Source organism: Podarcis tiliguerta (genome assembly GCF_965153285.1).
Source record: "Podarcis tiliguerta genome assembly, chromosome: 13".
NCBI lineage: Eukaryota > Metazoa > Chordata > Lepidosauria > Squamata > Lacertidae > Podarcis > Podarcis tiliguerta.
In genome coordinates this window covers 4,057,081-4,080,730 of record NC_139546.1, presented here as the reverse complement: position 1 = coordinate 4,080,730, position 23,650 = coordinate 4,057,081, and the positions used below count along the sequence as shown (strand labels likewise).

Here is a 23,650-nt window from a genome sequence, read left to right as displayed (position 1 = left end):
AAATCGTGCCTGTGTATGGTTTGGTGGTCAAATATATATAACATGCAATGTCTGATTGGAACCCTACTGCCATTTCCAGCAGTGGGTATTCATGAGCACGCTTCTTCCTGAGACACCACCGTCAGACTAGATCTCATAAGCCTACACAGTAAACCCACAATTTATGTGGGGATTATGTTCCAGGGATCGCACCTAAAGTCAAAATCATATATAGTGAAAACACACTGGGTTGAATGGCAGTTGGAATTCTCCAAGGTTTCCCCCCGAATGCCCCGGCCCTTTTAAATTTCTTTGCAAAGCCTGTAAAGCTGGATGCATAAGTTGTGGGCTTAAAGGTAAAGGTAAAGGGACCCCTGACCATTAGGTCCAGTCGTGGCCGACTCTGGGGTTGCAGCGCTCATCTCGCTTTATTGGCCGAGGGAGCCGGCGTACAGCTTCCGGGTCATGTGGCCAGCATGACTAAGCTGCTTCTGGCGAACCAGAGCAGCGCACGGAAACGCCATTTACCTTCCCGCTAGAGCGGTACTTATTTATCTACTTGCACTTTGATGTGCTTTCGAACTGCTAGGTTGGCAGGAGCAGGGACTGAGCAACGGGAGCTCACCCTGTCGCAGGGATTCGAACCGCTGACCTTCTGATCGGCAAGCCCTAGGCTCTGTGGTTTAACCCACAGCGCCACCCGCGTCCCCAGTTGTGGGCTTGCAGTTTGTTAAAAAAAAGCTTTTTTTAAGCCTCATTGTGTATGACCAAAATCTCTGGTTGCCCTTGGTAACTAAACCCTTGATCCAGCAACAATATTTGTATGTAGCAAATGAAGGTGAGCTAGCCTTGTTATGAGGGGAAACAGCTAACAAGCAGTTTGTATGAGTGCTCATGTATCTCTTTATCTATCTGGGTGTGAACTCCAGCATGGGAGAAAGGGAGTACATAGCTTCCAAAAAGATCAAAAGTAATAACTGGATCAAAAACATTCACAAAATGGCTGGCTCCATGTCTTCTGGCACATGGAGGTAAGCACCTCTTGCACAGTAAGAGCTTTGCTCATGGCCACTGAGACGTCTGCCCTCAAGCAGATCAGAAAGGATGTGATTACAAATACTGACATTATTGACCAGTAGAGGGAGGCCTTGGTAATGAGAACAAAATTCTAAACTGTGTTTAGAAACATGCCAACCAAAGCAATATTGGTCTGACTTAAACTCTCACCTCCATGTGTCTGAATTGTTTAAAAATTCAAAAGGTAGATCCAACAAAAATCAGCAATTGTTTAGGCAAGTAGAAGCAGCACCAGATGCTTCTGGTGAGATGCTAGAGGTTATCCTCGTAAGCAACAGTATTTTCAAATTAGTGTATAAAGTACAGCATGTCAGAGCTTATGGGAACTGCAGCCTCCATGAGCCACATGAGGAGGGAAACCAGCCAGAGGTGATAGGGCACAGAAGATCTGTGATGGATGGGCACCGGGACCAGAAAGGAGCTAGGAGGCAACAGGAGTGGATAGCATTGTGGTCTAAAGAACTCCCTTGAAGCAGAGTCCCATGCTCAATGGCACAGGGGTCCACGCCCAGACTCACTGTCCCACCAGCATGCCAGCTCCCGTTATCCACTCAGTGGCTGCGGAAACCCAGCCAGATGGGCGGGGTATAAATAATAAGTTAAATTATTATCATCTGACTCAAGAAACATCCATGCTCATGAGCAACTGCTACTTGGGTGCCCTTAATTCCATTCATTTATTTGGCCATGAGTCCTTAGCTGAATGTTGCACTTTCTACACCAGTCAGAATGACAAAAAAGCAATCTTTCCTCTTAGCTTATTTCTCACACAATATATTTATATTTTGAAATGCTTGTGTTTTAAGCATACTTACTTGGGAGCTTGCTGTAGAGCAATGGCGTATTCTGAAGAACCATTTCGGTATTGAACTTGAGTACTGGCCTGTATCCAAACCCAGTGGTCTTCGTTTGCTTGCAGTCTCTTCAGAGAAATGACATTTTCTCTATTATTCTTTCCTATAAAAATTGAGGGCAATGTTTTTGGTGGAAAATATTTTAAGTATGCTACTTTATAAATGCTTTAGCATCTGACAAGTATGCAGTCTATCTATTCAATGAAGCACTGAAGACTCATTCAGGACAGAGAAAACATAAGTCTAAGTTTGTCATTGCCTAATACGGGAGAACCATTGCATGAAAGCACACTGCTTCGATTTAAACCCTTTTCAATCGCACTGTTTCGGCACTACATATGCTTGTTCAGCCAGCCGGAATAACTAGATAGCAACACCTAAATGTGTGAAATCTGTACAAAAACCTCTAGCTAGCTACTGCAAAGGCAGTCTTTAATTTCACAGAGGAACCAGGGCAGTTATTTTTGGGGTAAGTTACTGTTATATCTCTGGGACATTTTAATTTAAAATGGAAAAAAACCCACAACCAGTAAAGCCCAAACACTGCAGACCAGTCAATAAAGCAAAAGAACTTGAAGGAAAAAGCCTGGCAGGCTGACAAAGCATAATCTGTGACTAGAGATGGGGAGGAAACTTGGTCACCCCCACCTCTTTCTCCAGTGAACTGCTAAATGCAGCCCTCCAATTCTTGAGGGGGGAGAACCCATAACACCATTTGTGTGAAATCTCATGGGTTTCCGCTTGCATTAGATGGGTTAAAAAGGTAAAGGTACCCCGACCGTTAGGCCCAGTCGCAGACGACTCTATGGTTGTGCACTCATCTCGCTCTATAGGCCCAGGGAGCTGGCATTTGTCCGCAAACAGCTTCTGGGTCATGTGGCCAGCATGATTAAGCCACTTCTGGTGAACCAGAGCAGCGCACGGAAACGCCATTTACCTTCCCGCCGGAGCGGTACCTATTTATCTACTTGAACTTGACGTGCTTTCGAACTGCTAAAGAATGGCAAATGTTTCAAGAGGATAGCTGCTGCAATCCATTTATATATCAGCAACCTGAGCCACAATAGCAACTGCAAAGGAAAATGGGCAAGTTTTACCTTGAAATTCAAGCAAACACCACCTAAAGTTATTACATGGATAAATGCAGAATAATGATTTTAAAAACCACTGGTGAAAATGATACCTTCTTGGAAAGCATTCCTTCTATGAAGATCAGCCATATACTGTTCAGAAATAGCCTTTGAGCTGCAAAGATTAAATAAAACCAAAACGTTTTTATAAATTACACTATGGATATGCATGCATGCCACTGTCATAGTAAATGCCACAAAAAAGCACTTCAAAGCAACTTCTGAATTCCACATTGAACGAGTTTGCACATCGATACATCCATTATCTTACTTGGGTTCATAGCAGAAGTCATATGACTGGATTAATCATTCTGAGAATGCTACAGAATAGGTTTCAAGTACTGTAGTGCAATTATATGTTTGGGCATGTCCCTTTATCCCATTACAGGACAAAAAGTATTGATGGAAGGCAAGATGCTACTCGTTTGACAGGTATTGTATTGACGTTATTTACTGGCAGGTTGTCAGTGCAGCATTTGCCAGAACATGAGTGATTTGAGTGGTAGCACTAAGCACAGACAGAGGAGAAAATTCAATATATCTGAAACAATGACAAAATAAAGAACCTTACTCTTATGTGACCATACACAGGACTGTAGCTTTACAGTGCTTTGCCCATTTTTAGCCTTGGTGTCACCAACTGTGACCTGCCTTCCTCTTTGCCCCCACCAGGCTGTGGAGTGGATCCACCCTAAGCTCTGAGCTTCTATTGCTCAGGCACTTTGAGAACTTAGGGTCGGGGGCTATGACAAATACTAATAGGAAGTCTCAAGGTGCATTTTGTACTTGCTTTGCATCTGTGGCGGCTGCTTGATCAGATCTGCATTTTGATTTCACAAAAAGGCTTTTTAACTTCATGTCAGTCACAGAAGGAAGCAGAAGTGGCACCACTATGCAGAATAAGGACAGCTGAGGGTGTAATATTGCTCCTGAGGATGACTTCTTTTTCTGCCCAAAGAGAAATTTCAGTTTGCCTTGAAAGTGCATTGCCTGGAAAACAGGAAAAACACAGGGAAAGTTGGCAAGCGTTGTTCCACAAAAACCATTTGAAATGTGTAAACCTCATCAAATTGTAATGTTCTGACTCTGCTTGCTTTGTTCCTATCATTGGGTAGAGCCATACGTTGCCACAGTCACTTGGATGTAGCTAGAATCCCTACCACTACCTTGAGAAGATCCACATGGATAACAGAGTGGAGACCACTCTGATGCGGCAAGGAATCGTATCACGATCCAGTGAGGTGTATCAGATGGAGTGTAAGACTTTGGGATGACTTGGGCTTCAATAACTGTTCAGCTGTGAAGTCGCTAGGTTTCTCTGGGCTGGTCTTCCTCTCATTTGCCCACAAGGAAGGAAGCAACTCTACAATTCTATGAGCTGAGATGTTAAAAACTCCATGAGCCACATTAAAGTATGAGAGTGGAAATGTGCTTTAAAAAGTAAGAAATCTGACCCACCTGGCTTCTCCTTAAGAGTCCTTCTGAGATCCAGCTGTGCAGAAACAGCTGCCACCACTTTGGTTCTCAGAAAAATTGCTTACTGTCCAAAACCTGCAGAAGGGCCATGGCTCCCTGGCAGAGGATCTGAGTTGCAATCAAATGTTTCTGAGCTCAATCCCTGGCGTCACCAGCTAATGCTAGGAGACCCTTGTCTGAAACCCTGCACAGCAGCTACCCCCGACTGTGGACAGTAGAAGGCAGCTTCCTGTGTGGAACCAGAAAAGCCATTTTTGTGCAAGGGAACCTCATGCACCCCATCAGCTGCGAATGGTTGTATCCAGTGATCCTGTTCCACTGATGGAAGACTTCCAGCAGCAGAAAGGGGAAGGAAGCAATCTTTAACTCTCCCATTGCTCGCCTGTCATATACCGTATTTTTCACTTTATAAGACGCACCAGACCATAAGGCGCCCCTAGTTTTTGGAGGAGGAAAACAAGAAAAAAAATATTCTGAATCTCAGAAGCCAGAACAGCAAGAGGGATCGCTGCGCAGTGAAAGCAGCAATCCCTCTCGCTGTTTTGGCTTCTGTGATGGCTGTTCAGCCTGCATTCGCTCCATAAGACGCACACACATTTCCCCTTACTTTTTAGGAGGGAAAAAGTGAGTCTTATAGAGCAAAAAATACAGTAGTTCCCTCCTGAAGTGTAGGCATTGTAGTTGCAATATTGCACCCCTTTACTGCAATGTTGCAGCAGCAACACTTTAGGAAAATTATTGAAACTTACATGGGGGTTATGTTCCAGGCCCCCGTGGGCATAAGCGAAAATTGCGTAAAGTGGGGAGCACCGCCTAAACATCCCATCTGCTGCTCTCTCCAATCCAGATCAAAAATTATGTATCCCAAAATATCCACAACTAGGACTGAAGCTCTGGAGCCGGCAGGAGGCTGGAGGCTGCGCAGGAAAGTTGTTAGCCAAGGAGGCTGAACAGTGTAAACAAAGCCCTGCTGCGCATCCAGTGCTTCAGGGCTTCATCCACCCTCACTGCCGTCCTCTTCAGGCTCCAGGGAGGGTCTGATTGCGAGCCATGAGGACATTTCCAGGTATGAATTGGATTATTTACTTATTTCCTGGGACTGCATGTAAACGCAATTGCGCGTGAGTAGAACATGCATAAGGGATGCGGGTGGCGCTGTGGGTTAAACCACAGAGCTTCTTGGGCTTGCTGATCAGAAGGTCGGCAGTTTGAATCCCCGCGACTGGGTGAGCTCCCGTTGCTCGGTCCCAGCTCCTGCCCACCTAGCAGTTCGAAAGCACGTCAAAGTGCAAATAGATAAATAGGTATTGCTCCAGTGGGAAGGTAAACGGAATTTCCGTGCGCTGCTCTGGTTTGCCAGAAGTGGCTCAGTCATGCTGGCCGCATGACCCGGAAGCTGTACGCCGGCTCCCTTGGCCAGTAAAGCGAGATGTGCACCGCAACCCCAGAGTCGGCCACGACTGGACCTAATGGTCACGGGTCCCTTTACCTTTACCTTTAGAACATGTATAAAGGGGGGGGGGTGCCTTTATAAAGAATGCTCTTTTTCCAGATTTCTACATTTCACACACATCATTATTTTGAAATGAACTAATAACACATATGATTTACTTACACGGAAGCCAGAAGTACTGTCTAAAAGACAGCGAATTCGACAAGTGAAGCACCGAGTTAAAAAGGATGAAAATTCTGACGGCGCACTGTTACCCTCCTGTGCTTTAAACATTTCATTAAGGATGAATTCTTCTCCTAAAAATTGTAATGCGAAAGTTACAATTCCAACAATGACAACAGATAAAACAGGCACGCATCTGAGGAAGGGTGCATCCGTTGAGAGAGAGTGAGGGGAAAATAGAGAGAGAGAACTCACATCCACACCACAATCATTTAAAAGAACTTTGGGAACTAGTTTACCCCTCTTAGAACTACAACTCCCAGTACCCTTAAACTACAGTTCCCAGGATTCTTGGGGGCGGGGCTGCCTGTATTTTTACTGTAAGGTGGGAATCAGAGAGTGTGACCAATGGCAAGTGGGTGGGTAAATGAGATAAGGAAGATCTCCCTACCTCTGCCCCATTTCTTCCTCCTTCCCTCCACACCATTATCTTGCAGGTATCTACCTGTATTAACAGACTGTTAACCAAACATACCTGACTCTGTTGGCATATGTTGTCCAGAAATGAGTTGTGGCGGGTTCATGGCCCAGTGTAATTGTTTGCAGAAATCTTGCCGGTCATCCACATGAACGTAATCATATATATTTTGATGCATTACATCAGTCTAAAATAGTAATATTTGATTACATTCATACTGTCTTTGGCATCTGATCACTCGCATTTTTTTTAAATACAGTGGTGCCCCGCAAGACGAATGCCTCGCATGATGGAAAACCCGCTAGACGAAAGGGTTTTCCGTTTTGGAGGTGCTTCGCAGAACGAATTTCCTATGGGCTTGCTTCGCAAGATGAAAATGTCTTGCGAGTTCCTGCGATTTTTTTCGCTCCCCACCCCCTTTTTCTAAAGCACTAAGTTGCTAATAGCCTTTTAGCAGCTAATCCGCTAATCCCTTAAGCCTTTAATAGCCGCTAATAGCGCTAATCCGCTAATGGGCTTGCTTCGCAAGACGAAAAAACTGCTAGATGAAGAGACTCGCGGAACAGATTCTTTTCGTCTTGCGAGGCACCACTGTATAGCACAAATAAGTTTTGGGGTTTGTTTCTTTTTGGAAAGCTAATACCTTTTCTCATAGGAAAGAATCAGTCCCTCCATTTCACTCCAACCTACGGCGTTTAAATTGCTATTATGGCCTGGAACAAGTGGCAACGAGGGGAGGTTTTGAGCCCAAAGGAAAACAATTTTGTGTGTAAGTGAGCCCAACAAGGTGGGCAACTGAATGTTATTTGGGTGGACGTACTATAAGAGTTCCTTTAATACACAGTACCATTTTGAGACTGTATACGGATTCTTCTTGGTGTATGCTTATAAAGGGATATGAAGTACTGGTGTGATTTTTAGAGTTTTTGACCCAAAAAATGGAGCAAAATGGAAGACTGAATACAAATACAGCAAAATATGTAAGACTCCACATATTTAATTTAATCCCCTTACCTGGTGAAATCCTAGATAATCCACAATTGTTGGTGATGCATAGAATATCATTCCATCAGCACTCACCACCAGAACAAAACCACTCAGTGACTGTGGAAGAAGAAAAGCAAAGGAAGAAACGATGAAACAAAATGGCCAGAAATATATTTTACTTATTCATTACAGGTGTCATGTTTTTTCTTAAGCTGCCAAATAGTGAATATACACACATTTAAACATACATGGTAAATAATAAGGATTTTTTTTGGGGGGGTGTAATATTATTACCAGTGCTTTTTTCCAGGGGAAAGCAGGGGTATGCATACCCCTAAAAATTTTGTGAATCTTTGTACTCTTGTCCATTTACTGTATTTATTTTTCCCAATTTGAACTATAAAATGGTGATTTTCTTCAGTCAAAATGAGAGTGCCCCTAAACTTTTTTTTAGAAAAAAGCACTGATTCTTACTATCATCATCATCATCATCATCATCATCATCATCACAGCCTTCCCCTCAAAGGAGACCAGGGTGATGAAATGTGATTTTTACAGAGAAGATGTCTTCATGCGGTTTTAAAAATATATATCTAAATTACAGTAGTTCAGCAGGATGCCCTAACTATGAGCTTTCCTTGAAAAATCTAGTTATAAATCACTGTGTGGTATGGTACAACAAGCTGTATGATCCAAACCCTCTGGACTGGGAGCATTTCAGTGATCTTGATAATGCTTGTGCCTTCATATTTCATCAGGCTTTGGAGATCCTGGGTGACATTTGCTAATCAATGGCATACAATATTCTATGGCAAGAGCCAAGAAGGTGCCAGAGCCATCAAGAAGCTTCTTGTTCTGCACTGAGCTCAGTGGTGTAGCGTGGGGGGTGCAGGGGGGCCCGGCCGCACCAGGCGCAACGTCTGGGGGTTAGGGTTAGGGGGCGCAAATCCATGGGTTAGGGGGCGCAAATTACTTGCCTTGCCCCGGGTGCTGACAACCCACGCTACGCCACTGACTGAGCTACTTCCCTCTTGATCCTTGTTTTCCAGAGTCTGCAATGTTTACCCTGCAGAAAAGCCCCTGCCTTCAGCCTCCACAAAGACTGGTCCTTTTGCATTCAACTTGTACTGTCTTTCTCCTGTAACCTCTTATAGGAAATACTATGTGCAGTGGTTCCTTCTAGAATGCAGATCAGCACTAAGGGCTCACCCACACTTCCACTTTCCCCATTGGGAAAGCCCACTGTTTACCAGTTTTTCTCCAGATTGACATTTGCTGCAATTTGGCACAAAAAAAATATATGGGGATCTGTGCCTAGAAAGAATGTGGCATGTGGAAAACCAGTCAGACGCATGTTTCCTAGGCATGGGTCAAGTGTGAACCAGCCCTACGCATGCAAGCTCCCTGGAACTGGTATTTTAGAATCTTATGTTGCTCTGTAACTTGCCCCATACATTGAACGGTCTGAAAAAATATTAGGTAACACAGCCAAACTCTGATATAGTCAACTCTGGCCCTTTCCATTTCCCAGATTGGGACCTGATAATCCGGCTGCAAATTTTTAAGGGGGAAAACAAATACTGTATGATGAAAACTCTTATCAATGTGCTATGAATCCTGTATTTGTTTTGTTAATAAAACAGCCTAGCTGGCTTCTAAAATGTTTTTAGAATCCTTTTAAAAAAATGATGTTTATAGTACCAAGGAGACTTGCAAATAAACAATGCTACTCTTTAGCCTATGAGAATAAATGACAGCATGTTGTATATCCACATGGATTCAATTACTGTACAGGCAAAATTTCTATTCTAGGATAAGCACTTGAAACAAATATGCACTGTAAACATTTGTTGATGATAAAATAGAATGGGATTTTTTTAAGTCTCAAATTTTGCAGAAGGAACAGAATAATTTTTTCTCTCTCCCCCACCCGAGAAAAAAAAGTACACAGCTTGAAAATGTACTCTGTTTTCTTTGCTCAATGTGTAGATCTAATTACATGGTCACAAAGTGCTACTTAACGATTAGCCCATCACAGTTCACAGTAAGTTTAATGTTCAAAGTATTTGTCAGATTAAAGTTATCACTTTCTTGCAAGAAGCGTGTTTTAGAAACATTATTGCAGACAAATATTGTGAGGTAGCCCTAACCTCTCTTGGCAACAGCTTTTATAATAAAGAGTGTATTTTCTTCCAATGCTTTATCTGAAAGTCTGCCAAGAACTACTTCAAAGACGTCTTGGTCAAGGTCACAGTTAGTAAAAGGTTTTTTGTTTTTTTAAGTGAACTCCATAGCCACATTTATTTCTCTAACTATTGTTACTTGAAGTAAATAAGAGTGGACTGTACTGCAATCTCCAGCAAGGATGTTGCTATAGCTACCAAATCATAAACCACCAAAGCCTTGAAACATGCCTTCCTTTGACATATTTTCAAGTCACGCAACATGGTACTACATTTTTAGACCCTGAACTTTTAGTTTATCTGGAACAGCTTCATTTATGAGCACATTGCCCTTTTTCATGTCCATTAGGGTGGGCCTATTTTCCAAATGGCTATTTTCAGAATTTGGAAGCAGAACACACATCCCTGTTATTTCTTTCACAAGGATGTGGGCTTGTAAACATAGAGATGGGAAAGGCAGGCAGGCTAGAGAAATGGCCTTCCATTTGTACTAGGGCACACAGCTCTGTGTGTGTTGGATCCATTTTACAGTGAGGAGAAAAGGGACTGAGCCCCCGTACAAGAGGTCAGTCAACAGGTAGGGCAAGTGACTCAGGGGAGCTGAAAGATGCATGTTGTTTCAGCAGCTACCGCACCTCTTCTGAAGGCTTATATAGTGTGGTCTCACAGACCCTTCCCAGGACCAGCTGCAAGTATTTCATTTTGCCCTTGAGGAGTCCTTGACTCCCAATGACCGACTTAGTCATGAGTCGCTCTGTTCCTTTTCGGGCTTATTGTTCTTCACTAAGGGCTTGTTAACGGTTCTCTTTTGTACCACTCTTTCCAGGCAGAGTAACCTGTACTTGTGCACTGACCATTCACCCTGGCAGTCAGCTCCACCAGATGGCAGCCCCAGCTGAAGCCACAAAAACTGCAAGATGACCTACATGCCTGTTTTCCTGTGATGAGTAGGAATCTACTACAAACAGAAAGCTACATGCATCTTAGAAAAGCTGGATTTGTTTTTTTCTTTCAGGCCATAACTAACATAAGTAAATGTTGGCGATTGGGTTGGTAAAAATGTATGAGAGGTTGGCGCTTTAGCAGTCTTATTTGCCGCCCTGTGTTTCAGAAGTTCAAGAAACGCTGTCTATCACTCACCTCCAGTAAGAATCCGCCTTCTGGTATGGCAGGCTCCTTGAGCATGTCAACTTCTTTTATTTCATGACCTGCGTGCTTTTTCAAACACTTCTCCTGAACAGCTGTTGGAAAGGATGAATCGGTACATATTTAACATAAGTGGCAATGTGTAAAACAACAAGAGCAACTGAAATTTTATTGTAAGAAACTAATAACTAATACTAATAACTAAAACTAATAATTAGTAACAAACTAATCCAAATTATCAGTCCTCAATAGCCTGCAGGACCACAAACACCGGGTTCACAATGAGAAAAAGACAGCCTGCACTTTGTGTTGGCAGGGCGACACAAGGCAGATGGGGATATGAGGCTTGTGTTCCCCTCGTTGCAGTTCTCACGGTGCTCTTGAGAAGGGTGTCCTTCCCCACAATGGCTCCACCCTAAGCCCTGTGGCAGCTCCCATGGCTGCGGCTGGTGGCTCCCATGGTTCCACCCGAAGCTCTGTGGCAGCTCCCATGGCTGTGGATGGTTGCTCAGCCAGACACGGGGCTGGCTCTTTTGACAGTTGTTGCGCCCAAGGCACCCACTGCATAAAGGGTTGTGGTGTCTGACAGTGTCAGGCTCAACAATGCCAGCAGTAATGCAGTGCCTTTTTCTCTCCCACGTAACTGTCTCCCCCTCTCCTTTTTCCCCTTGGGAGAAGATTTGAATGTTTCTGTTCTTTGATGTTTCAGATGCACAGCCAGACATTTAAGATACAGAAATCAGCAAAATGCAACCTTCACTTTTGAATGAAAAGGTAAAGGGACCCCTGACCATTAGGTCCAGTCATGGCCGACTCTGGGGTTGCGGCACTCATCTCGCTTTATTGGCTGAGGGAGCCAGCATACAGTTTCTGGGTCATGTGGCCAGCATGACTAAGCCGCTACTGGCGAACCAGAGCAGCGCACGGAAACGCCGTTTACCTTCCCGCCAGAGCGGTACCTATTTATCTACTTGCACTTTGACATGCTTTCGAACTGCTAGGTTGGCAGGAGCAGGAACCAAGGAACGGGAGCTCACCCCGTCGCGGGGGTTCGAACCGCCAACCTGATCGGCAAGCCCTAGGCTCTGTGGTTTAACCCACAGCGCCACCCGCGTCCCTCTCTTTTGAATACTTGCCCCTTAAAATAAGCCAAAATTGCTCTCCCATTTGAGCGTTATATTTCCACGAGGTGGTACCATCTTCCAATAAGCAACTCCAAGCGTTTTGCAGGTTGCGTGATCAGAGCTTGCCAATGTATCTTCCCTGGATGTGAGCAACTGCTGGGCACTCAGCCACCTCCGCAATTGAAAACTCCACCCTCTGCTTCCTTCCCCTCCTCCCCAACAGAGCTGTGTGTTTTTTTGTTTTTTTTTTTTCCAGAAACACCAGGGGGAAAACATGCCTTTGGTATAAAAGAATTGCGCTGAGTAACCAAGGCTTTGCTGTCACGCTATGAGAACAGACTGTCAATCTTTCCATGCAACTGACAGTGGCCTGGCTCTTGTTTAAGCCCTTGCGTGCGAGCTGAGAGCCCACATTCCCCCAAGAAATGCTTCATAACAACAGCTGTTAAATATTGATGACGCCTGGCTCGCTCCGAATGCTCTCCATGAAGGTTAAGCCTTCATGTAATGGAACCTAATTCTGTATTTTTGTCTGCTAATAATAAAACCCAAGTAACGGACTTTTAAAACAAGATAATAATGCATTAGAGGAAGAGAGGAAACCAGCAAATTAAAATAATCTCTCTTTCAAGTAAAGTTTTTCATTGCAGAATGGAAGAAAGCTTAAGCTAGTACAGTAGTTGAGTTTGCCGGGATTTTCTGTAAGCAGAATATGTAAAGCTCTATAGCCCGAGGAATAGTAAGAATGGGTATAGAATTATGCCTGCAACACAATAAAAATTATGAAAAATAGTATTCTGCTCTGCTGCCTCTAGCTTTCAAAGGGACCAGCGGGTTAATAAATATGCAAACAGATTTTTTTTTTAAAAGCTTTTTCTGCCTAAAAGGAAATTGTGTGTGAAGCTCAGTATGCTGAAAGGAGATATGCACAAAGCTGTAACATGTCAAAATAGTTTGACGTATACTGAATGCATTGCTACTTGCAAATTACAGTTCCACGCAGGGTAGTTACATTAACTCTCATTGGAACAGACAACTTGCATACACGAACACTTAACTGACGGTGTAACCCACAGTGGCTTAGAAACATTTCTAAGACAAGAAAGTCACTTAAATGTGCAGGAAATAAAGATGTTCCAAGTGTTAAACACAAATATGAGGGCTACGCCTGCAATGAGAAGTATTTATACAGGAAGTGCTTGATTCAGGATAGTAGATCTGGGACCCAAATGGTTTTTTCAGTGCTGAAAGATTCAAGTAGGCCTTTATCGCTAAAAATACATTAGAACAATGTATTTAGCCATCACATGAACTGACCTGGCGATGCCTGTCTTTAGCCATTCAATCCAGATAAAGGGCTGGATACATAGTTTAAGTGCAGGAGGATTACAAGTTGTATTATTGGATCTCAAAATCTTTATTCATTATTGTCAGGGGTTCAGGAGCAGAGGCACAGGAGAGGGAGGAAATAGAGAGCGAGGGGGAGGAGTCCGAAGGAAATGTCAGCGATGACAGCAATCCGAGGTCTCTGAGTCTTTCCAGTGAATCGGAAGATTCACAGAAAGAGGCCCCCATGGTCAGGGCAAGGGGGGTGCCGAGGGGGACACCTCAGGAAGAAGGGGCCAGGGGGGACTCAGAAAGCAGCAGTTGGAAATCTGGACCAGCGTCCACACCAGAGTGCAGTAGAGGGGAGGAGTCCCAGGCATCGGGATCAGGCAGCGCGCTGACAGCGGGAGGACATGAGGCAGGAGTGGCCACGCCTCCATCGGAGAGCGAGGAAACGGTTGAGAGGAAGGTGGAAGGCTGCGCGCGCGCGCCAAGTTCAAATGTACAGGAGGGTGCAGCAGTTGGCAGCCCGGATAGGGAGCCAGGTCCTAAAGCCCGCCGAAGAGAGAGGGAGGAGTCAGGGGGGTCCACGTCTGCGTCGGAGGAATCCAGGAAGGAAAGGACCCCGGGGGGTAGCAGGACCCAGAGGAGAAAGGAGAGACGGAAGAGGTGGAGTAAGGCTAGAGTCTTAAACTGGTGTACAGGGGGCGGGGATTCAGATGGAGCTTCGCCGGTCTAGACCCTAGACGTAGAGCTGGGGCGCTGAGGCTTGGAAATGGAAACTATACTTCAATAAAGACTTTGATACATTACTACCGGCTAGCGTTGGTCCTCTGTGAGCTGGGACCAGGAGCCAGCTCTGACAATTATGATTTATTAAATTTGTATAATACCCTTCCTCCATAGATCTCAGGGCAGTTCACAACATAAACATACAAGGTAAAAAAACAAAGAAATACATAATAAAAACTTCACTGCTTAGCCAGGGGCCGACTCCAAATCATACAAAAGAACAATTGAAGCAAGTAGACTGCTCAATATATAATTAATTAATTATAATTAAGCAAATTAATTAAGCATAATGTATTGCAATATCCAATATATTTCACAACTACAACAATAATGACACCAATAATGCTAACAATAAACAAGATCCTACTCATTTGCAATTCAACTCAGCCTTTATATTATTTATCCATTTCAATTCTTTTTGTTAAACCTATTGTACATTTATCACCCGGAGGTCTCCAAGCAACTTACAGCAATACACACATGATCACTCAAACGCACAAGTACCATAAGGGAAGAAAAAAGAGGGGGACATAGAATACATTAACATAACATTTATGGGGAAAAAACAAAAGCAACACACCTGCCATTCTATTTTGCACCCATCAAGATGCTTCTCCCTGGACTCAACAGAGACTCATTTTGCATGCGAATGTCATTTCTGAAGACTGGTTCTATACCTGCTGATTGTCAATTCTGGATATGCGACATTGCTGACTCTGTTATAGTACTGCAGTTTGGAAACTGAACTATGAATCTGGATAGTCCCGTTTTATATTCAACCTTTGCCCTGAGGCTTAGGGAAGCCATTCTGTTGCAATACTCCATTTGCAATATGGAAAAAATAATATTGACCTGTCTTACATGACGCATGATGCTACCTTATCTCTTGGTCCATCTAGCCAAGGGCTGATCAATCTCCCCAGGTGAGATACTTTTAACAAAGTTACACTTGGGAAAACTCCGTCAAGGCAAATCTTCATTCGTCCGAGCAGGTAATCAACGCTATAAAACGCTATAAAGTCTGTCAATCATCTGGTGTGCAGATGTGCATTCACAAGCACACAGGAAGTGTGGAAGATGTTTGAGTCGGTGGCTTTGTTTTTAGTATAATGCTCCAAATTTTCCAAACACAGATTTTAATTTCAATTGAACCCCACTGTCTATACATATGTTTATCACTCAATGCATAAAAATGCTAGCCAGAATGATATAAACAGGAGGAGAATTATACAAAATACTCAGGAGCTACGGGGAAATAATAGGAATTTTGTAAACTAGATTATGAATCTTTCCCCCAGAAATTTTCCACTCGTGACTGACCCAAAGCGGAAGGTCAGGTTTATAGCCAAAGACATTTTGTCTTAGCCAGGAAGAAGGCAGAGGCAGTAGCTCATTTACACACTGCAAGTCTACCATGGATCAGACCTCTATTCCTCAGATCAAAAGATCAGTTTCATAACCACTTTTTTTTGAAGTTGCAACTGAGTCTGCCACAGTCACGCAATCCCTGGCTCCAAATTGATTTAACTCTTCATCTATAGAAAAAATAATAATTCTGCATCAATGTGATACCAGGAATCATATATACCCCAAGAAGCCATACAAATAACATACCTGGAAGAAGTATTACACTATTTACTGGTTAATAATAATAATAATAATAATAATGCCTTCGTTCAGACCTTTCCTTCTCTAGTAAAACAACATAGCTGCACATAAGTTACCAGTATCAACAATACCGTGTAAATTAAAAATGGAATGTTTTTAAACATGAGAAATATCATGTTTAATAGCAATATAACATGTAACATAATTATAACAGGACAACAATAATGAGTCATGAATTACCAAGACAATCACATGTCTTCATAAACTGAACAGACAAAACAGTTAAATGAAGTACATTTGTTGCTGTGATCTATCTATCTATCTATCATCTATCTATCTATCTATCTATCTATCTATCTATCTATCTATCATCTATCATCTATCTATCTATCTATCATCTATCAATCTATATCTATCATCTATCATCTATCTATCTCTATCTATCTATCTATCTATCTATCTATCTATCTATCATCTATCATCTATCATCTATCTATCTATCTATCTATCTATCATCTATCTATCTATCTATCATCTATCTATCTATCATCTGTCTGTCTGTATGTCTATCTATCTCTATCTATCTGTCTGTCTGTCTGTCTGTCTATCTATCTATCTATCTATCTATCTATCTATCATCTATTGTCGTGTCCACCTTTCCTTGGTGTCAACTCTGGCAGACACTACCAGTTCTGAGGCTGCATCTCTTGATGTCCTAGGCAGGTTGGGTATATCTCTGTACTCAACCCAGGGTTTCACCAACTGTAGACCTCAGTCTATGACGAAGAGATGTCCTTTGGGATTTTCACATCAGCTTTCAAAGAATGTAGCCTTTTAAGAAGGCAACAACTGGATCAAGCACTGGGTGGGCATCATCTGGTTGCAAGTGCCTATGATACTTTGAGCTTTATTATTTAATAAATGTATGTGCCACTTTTCAAGCAAAAGTAGTTCCCAAAGAAGTTTACAGGGTCTGCTCAGAAAGAGCCCTGAAGGATATGGCTAAGAATTTCCACACAGCTGTACATTAAAAGCCTAGTCACATCAAGCACACAACAGGCAAGTGAAAACTCAAATCAGAACTCATGTTAGAACCTATGCTATGGATAATTCTTTAGTGGTAGACCATTTGTAGCAATTGGAGAAACATTCAAGGAGTGAGAAGGAGTGAACAGCGATTTCCCGCGCTTGCCTAACTTTCTCTTGCTGCTGCTGCTGCTGTTGCTGCTGCTATACAGGTTTGCAAACCCCAAACATATGGACAATATAAATACATTTAAGGGTACCCCCCTGCCCGTTTGGGCCAGTCTTGCCAGACTCTAGGGTTGTGCGCTCATCTCACTCTATAGGCTGGGAGCCAGCGCTGTCCACAGACACTTCCGGGTCACGTGGCCAGCGTGACAAGCTGCATCTGGCGAGCCAGCGCAGCACACGGAACGCCGTTTACCTTCCCGCTGGTAAGCGGTCCCTATTTATCTACTTGCACCCGGGGGTGCTTTCGAACTGCTAGGTTTGCAGGCGCTGGGACAGAGCAACGGGAGCGCACCCCGCCACAGGGATTCGAACCGCCGACCTTTTGATCGGCAAGTCCTAGGCGCTGAGGTTTTACCCACAGTGCCACCCGCGTCCCATAAATACATTTACACATGCCATTAACCGTCTGGGTATATATGCATCTCACTGGGGCCTCCAGATGTGCAGTTCGTCTACACTCTATGTGCTGCCAAAAACAATGGTGCACGTGTATCAAACATGCCTGCCACATGAAGTATGGAACCTCTCTCATCACAGCAATGAAAATGAGTGCAATAGGGGCAGGTTCAAAGTACCAGCATCAGGTTTTGTGGTGGTACACAACCACCAAATGTAAGCTACCACTTAAAAAATTAAAAAGAAGTTTGGGCCATATTCTCAGAACGTTGCCAAGAAAGAAACAACCACTGCATTATCAATCTCAAAACCTTTATCGGCATATAAACAAAATTCTTTAAAGTTTGGTACAATAAAATCACTCAGCCGAGTTGCTGTATTATCATCCCCTTTGAATAAGGGTCATGGGAGGCGGGGTATTGTTAAATGGGCAAGGTTAAGAGGATGGGATGACAGCAACAGTGCCTACAAGACTGACACTGTTTTTAGTTACACCACTGTTCTGTTATTGAGTGTGCCAAGCAACAAAAAGCCTTGCTCTTTCTTGGTGCCCTGAAGTGGCCAGAACATTACTGCAACGGCTGCCCATCTGCTACTGTGCAAAGCTCACGGTTCTTGCGTTACTTTTAAAGGACCTTAGTAACTGGGTTCTAGCACGCCTTAAGGACGGCTTTCTTCCTTATATGCCTGCCAGATCCCGGGGGCCTTTGGGGAAGTCACTGCTCATCACCTTCCATGGTTCGGACACAGGGCCTGCATCCACCAGGAGCCATGGGTTCGGTACTGTGGGCCCAATTCTGTCACACTCCCTCCTGGCTCAGAACAGACAGGCTCCTTTCCTGTTGAACCTCCCTTGCTCTTTTTATTTCGGCAGACATTCTAAGTAAGTTTTCTTGTTATATGATCATTTTTACTGATTTTATCTTTATTATAGCTGTTGTAAGCTCACCGTGCACACCACTTAAAAGGGACAGAAATTATTGAAATAAAAAGATAGGCAGAAGTTGTTCACTTTTCATGAAAATGCCACAAAGATTTCTAGAAGGTGATTTTAAACACATGAGGCTTTTAAAGAATTCTTATTTCTACTGAACTGAACTATTTTCCTTTTAGAAATTACTCTGAAGTAATTTGCATTTAATAACCTTGTCTGATACCTTGTTTTGATATTAGGAGCAACTGCAGGGAGGACACCTAGTGGTGATTATACAGCTCTGCATAAAAACCTCATTTGCAATACAGAATTGGGCAGTATTCAGAGTGCTATAATCTCTCTCCCAACAAAGTGTTTTCCAAAAATACACCAGCATAAAAATGCAAGTACAGTGGTGCCCCGCAAGACAAAATTAATTCGTTCTGTGAGTTTTTTCGTTCTACGAGTTTTTTCGTCTTGCGAAGCACCAATGCGTATTGACGGTTTCCCATAGGAATGCATTGGCGGTTTTTAAAAAAAGGCGCAAGACGTTTCGTCTTGCAAAGCAAGCCCATAGGGAAATCCGTCTTGCGAAGCACCTCAGAAAACGGAAAACTCTTTCGTCTTGCGAGTTTTCCGTCTTCCGAGGCGTTCGTCTTGCGGGGCACCACTGTACTTCAAAAATTAGTTTTCTGAAACTTTTCACTCACAGCATTTACATCTAGAGCGCTTCAAGTTCCACTTCTTCAAAGAAGTAGTAACTTTCTTACTATTCACACACAGAAAATATTCCTTAGGTCAGTGGTTTCCAACCAGGGTGCCATGGCAACCTGGCGTGCCTTGAATGGTGGACAGGGGTGCTCCTTCCTTTCCTCCCTCCTCTGTTGCCCTCTTGTGTCTCTGCCTCCCAAAGGCTTGCGTGCTGTTGGTTGCAGCAGCCCTGGCTACAAGTCCCCCAGGTGAATGGTGCCTCTGGGGTTGGTCAGGGGGTGCTGGTTATCAGGAGTTGAGGTGACCTTGACTAAGCAAGCAAGCGGGTGAGAAAGCCTAGCCAGCCTTTGCTGTTGGGAATGGACAGACAAGTCCCAGGCCCCTGTGGGGCAGGCTGGAGGGCAGCTCAGAGACCAGGGGCGGCAGAGGATTCTCAAGGAGAGGAAGCTGAGGAAACGCTCCACAAGGGAGGGTATTCGAAAAAGGGTGAGGGGCTGCTTGCTCTGCAAGCAAGGGGTGACATAACTGCGCTTCTGAGCCCCACAGGGGTGCCACAGAAAGAATGTAGTTGGTCAAGGGAGCCGTGGCCACAAAAAGGTTAAAAACTACTGCCTTACGTCACTGGTAGGCAATCTGTGTCCTGGGGGCTATATGTGGCCCCCAAGCCAAAAATAAATAAACAGAAGAGAATGAATGGATGATAGATGGAAGGAGAGAGATGGGGAGAGAGAAAGAAAATGAAAATATGATGGGTGGATGAAGGGGGCTGCTCTCTGACACCGGTATGTGTCCCCCCAACCACTCTTCCTGCACAATGAATACAGTCTTTGAACCCCAAAATATTGCTAATACTCAGCTGCACGGGGACAGCTGCACGGGGAGAGCAGCCCTTGTTGTCCCCCCAGGTCACCTAAGCTATCCAGCTGCCCTCCTAGATGATGGAGGACGTGGACCTATCCTCAGTGGAATTACAATTTCTTTCCCTCAAACACGCATCCACAATTGTGGGAATTTTAAGACTAAAGGAGGCATGGTTTTTACACTGCTTGACTGTAGTAAAACTTCTAAGCAGACTGCAAGAAATAGGAAAATTATCAACTTAAAATTATTTAAATGTTTAAAAATAATTAAAATTAAGGTAAAGGTAAAGGGACCCCTGACCATTAGGTCCAGTCATGACCGACTCTGGGGTTGCGGAGCTCATCTCGCTTTATTGGCTGAGGGAGCCGGTGTACAGCTTCCGGGTCATGTGGCCAGCATGACTAAGCCGCTTCTGGCGAACCAGAGCAGCGCACGGAAACGCCGTTTACCTTCCCACCGGAGCGGTACCTATTGATCTACTTGCACTTTGACGTGCTTTCGAACTGCTAGGTTGGCAGGAGCAGGGACCGAGCAACGGGAGCTCACCCCATCGCGGGGATTCGAACTGCCGACTTTTCATCGGCAAGTCCTAGGCTCTGTGGTTTAACCCACAGCGCCACCCGCGTCCCAATTAAAAGTAAAAAGAGACTAATATACACTGATGTCAACATGTTTGGAGTGGCCCATCTAAAAATGTAAACAGGCAGGGAGTCCCAGTGTGTAGGTACCACCGCAATAACTAACAACTGCAGATTAACAAACCAGTTTCATAGACTGAAACTGTCAAGTGGGCACATAAACTGACCTGAACTTGTTAAGGGCTTTGCATACTAATAGTAATGCCTTGAACGTGGCCTGGTAACAAATCAGCCCCGTGCAGATCTCTGAGCAAATGTGCCTTACTCCAGGCAGCAAGTATGCCGCAATATTCTGGACTAATATTCTGCACTAATTGCAGTTTCCAGGTCAAGTGCAAGTGATTATTCTCAAGGTACTCAAGGATACGCAGTAGCAGCAACTCGTTTTGTTGCTGTTAAAAAGTGTGGCACTTACTTGCAACAACTTCATGGTGAGTACCGGTACCTATTTTTCTAGGGGGGAAAGCACTGCATATAGATATTAAATAGCTCTGGGATAAAATAGTGCTCTGTAGCACCTCAAACGGAGTTTGGATCTATTATAACTTTACTCCAGCTTAATTTACACTGGCTTGTTTTGCACTCGTTTCTTGTGCATCAGATTGCTTCCCTAATAATTATTAAATTCTCAAGGATGAAAATATGACAACACATTTATGCTGTGTAAGGTGCCACCCATCAAATGTGGCATGTAAAATACACTTAATATCTCAACATGTATACTTAAAGAAGAGAATAAAGTTAAAGCATATTGGTTTTTCTTTTCATTTGTTGAGGGGGGAAGTTATGTTTTTGCAACTAATATATCACATTCAACCAGCTTAAGTTTCATTGTCTTGATTTTGTCCCTAACATAACATTTCTTCTCAGTACACCAAACAAGGAAGCAAAACTATCAATACAATAAGGGCTCATTAATCTATTCTCTGGGACGCGGGTGGTGCTGTGGGTAAAAGCCTCAGCGCCTAGGGCTTGCCGATCGAAAGGTCGGCGGTTCGAATCCCCGCGGCGGGGTGTGCTCCCGTTGCTCGGTCCCAGCGCCTGCCAACCTAGCAGTTTGAAAGCACTCCCGGGGGCAAGTAGATAAATAGGGACCGCTTACTAGTGGGAAGGTAAACGGCGTTCCGTGTGCTGCGCTGGTGCTGGCTTGCCAGATGCAGCTTGTCACGCTGGCCACGTGACCCGGAAGTGTCTCCGGACAGCGCTGGCCCCCGGCCTCTTGAGTGAGATGGGCGCACAACCCTAGAGTCTGTCAAGACTGGCCCGTACGGGCAGGGGTACCTTTACCTTTAATCTATTCTCTCATTTTCTTAAAGAGGTCTTCAACTTTACCAAAAAAATTAAAGAAATTCTGAGGCAACGTGCAGGACATGCTTCATGTATTGCTCATGTGTAAATTGCCATTCTGAAAACCTGTTGCCAGATCATGAAACTCTGGAAAATTATCTTTAAAATGATATAGAACACCTTAAGTATATAGTAGGCCTGCAACGCACATGGGGTTACGTTCCAGGGATCACGCTTAAAAGCCAACATTATCTTTCCTGGAAGCCCCCTCCATCTCCACCCCCTTTCAGTTATTTTAAATTTTTGCCCCATGTGTAAAGCTAAATGCGCACAAGTTAAATGTGCATGAGTTGCAGGCTTACTGTATAAGAAAATGAAAGCATGACATTTTCATAGAATTTACCAAACACACAAAAAGCAAAAAATATCACAAACCTTTAGCTTGCCCCACTAATTTAATCAGGTGATTAATCAACCATCTAATGTTTTAAGCCCTAGTATCTAGTAATAGATTCTGCCATGTATAAAAAGAGAAGGTAAAGGTAAAGGACCCCTGACAGTTAAGTCCAGTTGCGAATTGTCCACTCTGCAGACAGTTTTCCTGGGTCATGTGGCCAGCATAACTAAGCTGCTTCTAGCACAGAGGAACACCGAAATCAGAGCAGCACACGGAAACACTGTTTACCTTCCTGCCAGAGTGGTACCTATTTATCTACTTGCACTTTCTGGCATGCTTTCGAACTGCTAGGTTAGCAGGAACTGGGACTGAGCCACGGGAGCTCACCCCATCGTGGGGATTCGAACCACTGAACTTCTGATTGGCAAACCCAAGAGGCTCAGTGGTTTAGACCACAGCGCCACCCGCGTCCCCATGAAAAGAGAAAACTTTAACCAAAAACCCTCCCTTCCTTCCATTCTGCAACCAATCTTTTCTCCCAAGCAGCAGTGAGAGGAGTCTGCCATTGGCCAAGGGCACAGTTTGGGACCAAGGTATTTGAGGAACACCTTCTTCCACATGAATCTGCTCACCTGTTGAGATCAGCAATGGAATTTCTGTGCAATGTTCAGAAGCTGCCAAGAGGTTCAGCTGGTGCTGAAGTGAAACAGGGTTTTCTCGATGGTGACACCTAGGAATTGCAATCCTCTCCCCCAGGACACCCATCAGGACCTCATTTTACAGACATTCTCAAGTTCAGCGAAAATGGTTTTGTTTGGAGTAGGTTTTTTTTTATTAAAAAAAATCAGGTTTGCTGTTTCGCTTTTGCGGTTTTGTGGTTTTTCCTGCCAAGTTTTGATTTATCATTTTATATGCATGTTAATTTTGAAGACTTTTGGTGAAAACGCCGTATAACCATATAAACATAAAGAGATGAATTGGCAGCTAGGTAGAGAAGAAGGTAACAGGGAGGCACTGCTGTTCATCCCCACTTCTGTGCATTATTATCTGTTTATCCTGAAACTGTTGCTGAGTCAGATCAGTCCTGATTTTAATTAATAGATATATACGTGCATCTTAACAAGAATTCTGGAAATACACCTGCCAGGACACGAACCTTTAAAAATTAAATAGCACTGGCAAAGGTTTAAGGATTAAGGATGAGATAGGCAGTACTATTGGTTGGAAAGGTGAATGATCTTGGATGGTTAAAGAATAATGATCTTGGATGCAGTTTGTAATGATTCAATGGAGCATCCTCTAATTGTTTACTCCAGTTGTACATAACTGATACTATTTTGTAGGCAGCAGGAGATAATTTTGTGCATGGCAACATTGCACATATTGTTGTAATTACGTAAGCCTGACGTGTAAAGTTT

At 43.7% G+C, this 23,650-nt stretch overlaps 1 protein-coding gene across 1 annotated transcript in view; it reads right to left on the bottom strand.

Moving 5' to 3' along the window:
• AHRR (aryl hydrocarbon receptor repressor) overlaps window positions 1–23,650 on the bottom strand; it is a 46,013-nt gene that overhangs the window by 5,215 nt on the left and 17,148 nt on the right. The window contains exons 4-10 of the mRNA XM_083407704.1: window positions 10,920–11,020; window positions 7,624–7,713; window positions 6,667–6,796; window positions 6,132–6,265; window positions 3,831–4,030; window positions 3,094–3,155; window positions 1,872–2,013 (exon numbers count right to left, since the gene is read on the bottom strand). Coding sequence (XP_083263830.1) covers window positions 1,872–2,013; window positions 3,094–3,155; window positions 3,831–4,030; window positions 6,132–6,265; window positions 6,667–6,796; window positions 7,624–7,713; window positions 10,920–11,020 — 859 coding nt within the window. The remainder of the gene's footprint in view (window positions 1–1,871; window positions 2,014–3,093; window positions 3,156–3,830; window positions 4,031–6,131; window positions 6,266–6,666; window positions 6,797–7,623; window positions 7,714–10,919; window positions 11,021–23,650) is intronic.